General features: G+C 45.0%; 1 protein-coding gene across 1 annotated transcript; it reads left to right on the top strand.

The window, feature by feature from the left end:
• The first annotated feature begins 3,865 nt into the window (after window positions 1-3,865).
• Window positions 3,866-6,816, top strand: LOC309365901 (prolyl-tRNA synthetase associated domain-containing protein 1-like). The gene is made up of 2 exons (XM_081904509.1): window positions 3,866-4,346; window positions 6,375-6,816. Exons 1-2 carry the CDS (start codon window positions 4,248-4,250, stop codon window positions 6,810-6,812), a joined length of 537 nt encoding a protein of 178 aa, XP_081760635.1. The 5' UTR covers window positions 3,866-4,247; the 3' UTR covers window positions 6,813-6,816.
• Window positions 6,817-7,583: the final 767 nt, after the last annotated feature.

Genomic DNA, 7,583 nt, shown 5'->3' with positions numbered 1-7,583 from the left:
CTCCTTTTTACTAAACCCATAGTGAAAAATCACTTTGAAACTTATACTATTTTCTCCTCTGTTTTTATGTTGTTTTAATTCTGCTATAGTTTCATTACTTTTAAACTATTGTTATTAATAATTTTTTAGCCGCTTGTATTTTATCTGTGTTGTTTTATGTAATTAACATGAACTGTCTTGGTGTTCAACTATGAAAAAGGCGGGATGATGTTGTTGTTGTTTAGTCGTTTAGTTGTGTCTGACTCTTTGTGACCCCATGGACCAGAGCACACCAGGTACTCTTGTCTTCCACTGCCTCCCACAGTTAGGTCAAACTCACGCTGGTAGCTTCGAGAACACTGTCCAACCATCTTGTCCTCTGTTGTCCCCTTCTCCTTGTGCCCTCCATTTTGCACGGCATAGTTCATAGCTTCTCTGAGTTATTCAAGCCCCTTCGCCACAGCAAGGCAGTGATCCATGAAGGGGAGGCGGGAGGTAAATAAATACAATAATAACCTAGTGCTATGGGTTTTGTGATGGTAGTAAGTCCTTGGCTACAAAGGAAATTCCAGTTTAACATCAGGAAGAACTTTCTGACAGTAAGGGCTGTTTGGCAGTGGAACACTCTCCCTTGGGAGGCTGTGGACTCTCCTTCTATGGAGGTTTCCAATCAGAGGTTGGATGGCCATCTGTCATGGATGCTTTAGGTGAGATTCCTGGCATTGCAGGGGGTTGGACTACGAGATGAGCCTTGGGGTCCCTTCCAACCCTACGATTCTGTGATTCTATACAATTAGGTAAAATGCCCCAGCGTAACAGAGGGGCAGGGCGGGATGAGCTCTACTTGCCACTGCTGGAACTGCTTTTTGAGCTTATCACAGTGGTACATCAGGTTACATACGCTTCAGGTTACAGACTCCGCTAACCCAGAAATAGTACCTCAGGTTAAGAACTTTGCTTCAGGATGAGAACAGAAATCGTGCTCCGGTGGTGTGGCAGCAGCTAAAGTGGTGCTTCAGGTTAAGACCGGACCTCTGGAACAAATTAAGTACTTAACCCGAGGTACTACTGTACTGGAATTTCCTTTTCTACACAACCATTAGAAAATCCCTATGATTCTAGCATCAGCAGGGGTTTAGGCCAGATTACCACTGAGGTAGTTGATTAGACAAGTTCAAGGAAGTAAAGGCTACCATTGGCTACTAGCCATGAGGACTATGTTCTGCCTCTACAGTCAGAGGCTGTCTGCTTCTGGAAACCACAGGAAAGGAGAGTGCTCTTGAACTCGGGTCCTGCTTGCAGACTTACCATAGGCATTTGGTTCGCCACTATGAGAACACGATGCTAGACAAGATAGGCCACTGGCCTGATCCAGCAGGACTCTTCTTACGTTCCAACTCTACAATTCTATCAGATGATACTACGCCTGTTCTGTAGACACTGCCCAACAGCTGGCCAGTGAAACCTAAAGTTGGCAACCCCTGGAATAAGTGGACCATCATGAAACTCGAAACACTTTTATTTTTAAAATCATGACATGGCACAGAAGACTTTGATCTAATCAACATCAGAAGTTGTTTCTCAGCTTAAAAAAATTACCTTGTGGGTCCCACCCCTTTCATATTTTGGTTAACTAGGCAGAAGCATTTTAACAGGATTAATATTACATCTCGCTTCAGTTGCAAGCAAGATTGTTTAGATAATTGGTTTATTAAATAAAACACACCAAGAGCAGCTGTTTTCATTAAGCAGTTGAATTGCAATGCATTTCACACTCTGCAGTTCACCTATTGCCAAATACGTGTGAATGCACAATTAAAGCCATTCAATTTAATATCCATTTCCCCCAGAATTAATGCTAATTTATTCACTTTCCAGTTAATGTCTTGCATTAGAACAGATTGTTGTTCTTAACAGCTTAGCAAATCCCTCCTGGCATAGACTAGGAAAGGCTAGCTCACAGCATTCCAAGAGAATCTCAAAATGCTTAAGGCCCAATCCACTGGGTACTTCTCTCTCATTAAACTACATTGAATCAATAGCGCTAAAGTACATATTAATTTAAGCAGGAATCTAATGAATATTAAGAGATGGAGCATGGCTCAGTGGCGGCACATTTTCTTTGCAAGCAGAAGGCCCCAGATACAATCCCTGGCTTCTACAGATACAGCTGGCAGAGAAGCCTTCCCTGGAACCCTGGAGAGATGCTGCCGGTCAGTGTAGACAATACTAAGTTAGATGGACAAATGGTCTAACTTGGGAGAAGGCCACTTTCTGTGGTTCCTATTGCTTTTGCGTATGAAATTACTCCTAGATTGTGCTCTTGTTTTAGCCAGGGAAATCACATCATAAGCAAAGGAGCACGCATTGCACCTTTGATCTAAATAGTTGTAATTATTATTATTATTATTATTATTATTATTATTATTATTATTATTATTATTAAAGATTTTCTTGTGTAATGTCTCTCGTATTTTTTCCAGGTAACATTTTTACAAATCAGTTTCATTTGTTGAGACATTGGGGGGAGGGGGGAGGGGGGAAGATGGATGGGGGGGTCGGGTGGTGATGTTTCTATTTTGCTTAATGCATGTAGGGTTTGGTGTCAGCGTTGCTCGTGCTGTTCAGTTGTGTTTCTTTGGTGGCGAGAGAGGTTGGGGTTGGCCTAGGGTGTGGCTGTTCATTTGTGGTTGGCTGTGGTGGTCCTTGTTTTCGTGTGTGAACGGGGTGGGTGGGTGTTTTGGATCAGGGTAGCCATATTGATTTGTATGCTGTTGGTGGATTCTTGTCATTGTGTTGTTGAGCTGTGTGTGTGATAAAGGGGAGCCATACCGGGGTAAAAGCGTCTTCTTCCGTTTGTCCCCGTGTCAGTTTCAGTTTATTGGTTAATTTTTCTAGTAGGGCTGTTTCCCATACTATTTGGTACCATTGGTCCATACTTACTCCTGACAGGTCTCTCCAGTGTCTGGTTACGGTGTTTCTTGCTGCTGAAAGTAGGTGGGTTATGAGTTCCCAAATAGCTGTAGTTGAGGAATAGATCATGTTAATCATGAATTTTGTTGGCATCCATCTGTCTACAGAGACAATGGAGTGTGCCTCTGGGAGTGAAGTCAAACCGCTGCCTTAGCAGCACTGAAGTGACCTCCTGGGAGGACAAGCCTGGGCAGTGTCTGTGGAGGTCCAAGACCCCCCTCTTGGCCTCACTGATGTGGTCCAAAGGAAAGCAGAACAATGCGGTTGGCACTAGCTTGGCTGCAGGAGTTGCTGGAAGGAAGCGTGCAAGGCGCTGTCCAACCGTTTTACGGACTCCACTTGTGTGCGGTTTGCTCCTTAGCCTTTTCTTCTCCAGAATACAGTGATACCTCAGGTTAAGAACTTAATTCGTTCTGGAGGTCTGTTCTTAACCTGAAACTGTTCTTAACCTGAAGCACCACTTTAGCTAATGGGGCCTCCTGCTGCCGCCACACCGCCAGAGCATGATTTCTGTTCTCATCCTGAAGCAAAGTTCTTAACCCAAGGTACTATTTCTGGGTTAGCAGAGTCTGTAACCTGAAGTGTATGTAACCTGAAGCATACGTAGAACTTAATTCTTTCTGGAGGTCTGTTCTTAACCTGAAACCGTTCTTAACCTGAAACTGTTCTTAACCTAAGGTACCACTTTAGTTAATGGGGCCTGCTGCTGCGTGATTTTTGTTCTCACCCTGAAGCAAAGTTCTTAACCCGAGGTACTATTTCTGGGAGTCTGTAACCTGAAGCATCTGTAACCCGAGGTACCACTGTATATCCTGCAAGGCTGCAGAGGTTTAGGACCAGAGTTTTCCTTCTAGATGGGCTACCTTCCCAGGCTGAGGAGCCTCATCTGCCCCACATACTATACATAAAGTAACTGCAATCCTATGCACGTTACTCAGAGGTCTCAATGAGGATTATTCTCTAGCAATCGGGTTTAAAAGCCTGCAGCCAACGAGTTGCGGATTGCAATTCCACGCGCGTTTACCGGAGAGGAAGCGCCCCTGCAATCAGCGGGGATTCGCTGCCGAGTAAACGCGAGTAGATTCGGAAATCGAACCGCGCACTTTCAGCTGCAAAGCGGATGAAAGGGAGCGGCAGAAGTGAAAGCGATCCCTCGTTTCTTTCTGGCTGGCGGAAGACGTTCCCCTCTCCTTGGCCCAAGCGGAAAGGCGGCGCCTCCTCTCCCGCAGCGCGTCGCTCGATCAGCTGACGGCCCCCATCTCCAAAAGGCCCGAAGCGAGGGCGAAGGATCAGCCATGGCCGGGCAGCCGCAAGCGGAGGGGACACTTCGGAAGGCGCTAGAGGATCACCTGCACGGCTTGGGCATCCAAACGCTGGCCGTGGAGCACCCCGAGGTGAGGGGAGTGCGCGGATCGCGGGCGCACGTGGAGGAGGAAGAGGCAGGGAAGAGCAGTTGCCACGTGGCTGGCTCCGATTACCAGCCCCCGGTGCTTATGCGTCCTGGCCAAAGCGGGTGTTTGGAGGAGAGGCGTGGAGAAAATCGGTATAAAGTTTTTCTCCCTGTTTCATAGCGCTAGGACGAGTGGGCACCCAACCAAGCTGAATGTTGGACGATCCAGGGCAGATGAAAGAACAACTTCGCGCAACGCATAGTTTTAACTATACAGAACTCACTCCCGCAGGGCCAGCAACCTGGATAGATTTAAGAAATTGGAGAAATTTCACCTATGCCCTGCTTCCAAGATCAGAGGCAGAAATGCTTCTGAATACCAGCTGTTAGAAACCAAGGGCGGGGAGAGTGCTGTTGTGTCTCACATTTGGTTGGCCACTGAGAGCAGGATTCAGGAGCAGATGGGACTTGGCCCGATCCAGCAGGCAATAATAATAATAATAATAATAATAATAATAATAATAATAATAATAATATCCCACCCATCTGGCTGAGTTTCCCCAGCCACTCTGGGTGGCTCCCAATCGAGTGTTAAAAACAATACAGCATTAAATATTAAAAACTTCCCTAAACAGGGCTGCCTTCAGATGTCTTTTAAAGATATGACTACAGTCTGATGCAGATGCCCTGCTCCCAGCATTTTTCTTACAATACTCTCCAATATCAAGTTTAAAGCTCTAAAGCAATAAAACCACAGTAGACACATTAGGATAGCGAGAGTCTTATAATGACAAACAATAAAAGAAACAGCTCTAAGTCGTCACGGCCTTGGAAAAGAGAATGGCTCTCTGGACACACTCAGAGGGGCTTAATTTTTAATGTTACAGCTCCTATTATTATTATTCCTTTGACAAGAACAAGCTAGGAATTCAGTAGGGTAAAAGTGATTTTGTGTTTTGTTGGCAGGGGAGAAATAATGCAATTAATTATGTTACACTTGCTGATGCAATCCTACGCATGTTCTACCCCAAAGTAAACTGCACTGAGTTCAATAGGGTTTACTCCCAGGCAAGTATTTAGAGTTACATCAGCCTTAATATTAAAGTCGTAATAGCCTGCTGGATCAGGCCTATGGCCTATCTAACCTGGCAATCCTGTTCTCACAAGGACCAACCAGGTTGAAGACAGGAGTGTGATAGGAAGTATTTTACTTATGTGAAAATTGCATTATAACACCTTTGCCATCACATGAGAAAAAACCAAGCAACCCCATAGTCTGAGATACAGAGTTAATAAAACAGGGCGATTTCTGTGCATTATCAAACATGGGTCCAAGAAACGAGGAATCCTACTAGCCACTTGAGAACATTGATCACACTGCAACTACAGTGTTAGTTAGAACTAGTTGTAGCTTCTAACATGAAACTGATATAAGTAAGGGAAAATTGGGTCGATTGCTCTGGAGCTCCCCATCACTTTGATAAACCTGGATGTGACTAGTTGCTGGACAGTGACCCACATGGAACGCATCCTGATAATAGTCCTTCTCCTTGCTGAAAATGACCTCAAGCTCAGGCTCAGAAGGCATATTTCTATATTTAAACTACAGTGGTACCTCAGGTTAAGAACTTAATTTGTTCTGGAGGTCCATTCTTAACCTGAAACTGTTCTTAACCTGAGGTACCACTTTAACTAATGGGGCCTCCCACTGCCGCACGATTTCTGTTCTCATCCTGAAGCAAAGTTCTTAACCTGAGGTACTATTTCTGGGTTAGCGGAGTCTGTAACCTGAAGTGTCTGTAACCAGAGGTACCACTGTAGTCAGTCTTGTTCCTGTATAGGAAGCCTGTGGAAACATTCCGCTTGGGGGTTCTCCTGTATGCACTATGTTGAAACGAGCAAGATTTTTGCGGTCATTGCACTAGGGTTTGCACATGAGTCATTCTGTGAATTGTGGCTTATGTGTAATTTGAAAAACTCGGCCAATGGATTGTGCAAGGAATAGCCAAACTATTTCAATGATCTCTTTTAGGTGTTCACAGTTGAAGAAATGATGCCTTACGTCCAGCATCTGAAAGGAGCACACAGCAAAAACCTTTTCCTTAAAGATAAGAAGAAAAAAGGGTTCTGGCTGGTGACGGTCCTGCACGACAGGCAAATCAATTTAAATGACTTGGCAAAGAAACTAGGCGTCGGGAGCGGGAATCTTCGTTTTGCTGACGAAGCGGCCATGCTTGAGAAGCTGAAAGTTGGCCAGGGGTGTGCAACGCCCCTAGCTCTTTTCTGTGACCAGGGAGATGTGAAGTTTGTGTTGGATTCTGACTTTCTGGAAGGAGGCCACGACATGTTGTATTTTCACCCAATGACAAATGCAGCAACTATGGGACTACATCCAGAAGACTTTCTAAGATTCCTGAAGTCCACAGGACATGAGCCTACAATTGTACATTTTGATGAAAGTGACAAGTAGCTTTACACCATTTAAAGATGCTAGCTATCCGTTAATTTTATTTGTATAGTGTTTTTCAAAATTATAATAGTTTATCTTTAGTTAGGAAGTTGCTACCGGTTTCATGATGTATTTGATAACGATAATCCACACCACACTTTTAAAGCGCGCTTATACAGTCATGGCTATCCCCCTGCCAAAGAATATTGTGAACTGTAGTGTACCCCTCTCACAGCTATAATTGTCAGCACCCTTTGTTGTTGTTGTTGTTTAGTCATGTCCGACTCTTCGTGACCCCATGGACCAGAGCACGCCAGGCACTCCTGTCTTCCACTGCCTCCCGCAGTTTGGTCAAAACTCATGCTGGTAGCTTCATGAACACTGTCCAACCATCTCGTCCTCTGTCGTCCCCTTCTCCTGGTGTCCTCCATCTTTCCCAACATCAGGGTCTTTTCCAGGGAGTCTTCTCTTCTCATGAGGTGGCCAAAGTATTGGAGCCTCAGCTTCAGGATCTGTTCTTCCAGCACTCAGGGCTGATTTCCTTCAGAATGGATGGGTTTGATCTTCTTGCAGTCCATGGGACTCTCAAGAGTCTCCTCCAGCACCATATTTCAAAAGCATCAATTCTTCGGTGATCAGCCTTCTTTATGGTCCAGCTCTCACTTCCAGCACCCTTAACAAGCCTTAAACAGAGATCCCAGGATTCTTGGGAGGCAGAGTTTGGGCAGGTAAGCCATGGCAGTGGTAAAGGAGTGCTTCAAGTTTGTGGTGTGGATGTGACCATTGTTATTT

This window comes from Podarcis melisellensis (assembly GCF_964234715.1).
Source record: "Podarcis melisellensis genome assembly, chromosome: 3".
NCBI classification, from domain to species: Eukaryota; Metazoa; Chordata; class Lepidosauria; order Squamata; family Lacertidae; genus Podarcis; species Podarcis melisellensis.
Note: the sequence above shows the minus strand (reverse complement) of the source record. Positions and strands in the feature narration are given on the sequence as shown.

Bases quoted from the DNA above. Each gene is read 5' to 3' on its own strand.
- LOC309365901 (XM_081904509.1), top strand. From the start codon at position 4,248: ATGGCCGGGCAGCCGCAAGCGGAGGGGACACTTCGGAAGGCGCTAGAG. The intron at 4,347-6,374 runs GTGAGGGGAGTG...GATCTCTTTTAG, and splicing joins TGGCCGTGGAGCACCCCGAG to GTGTTCACAGTTGAAGAAAT.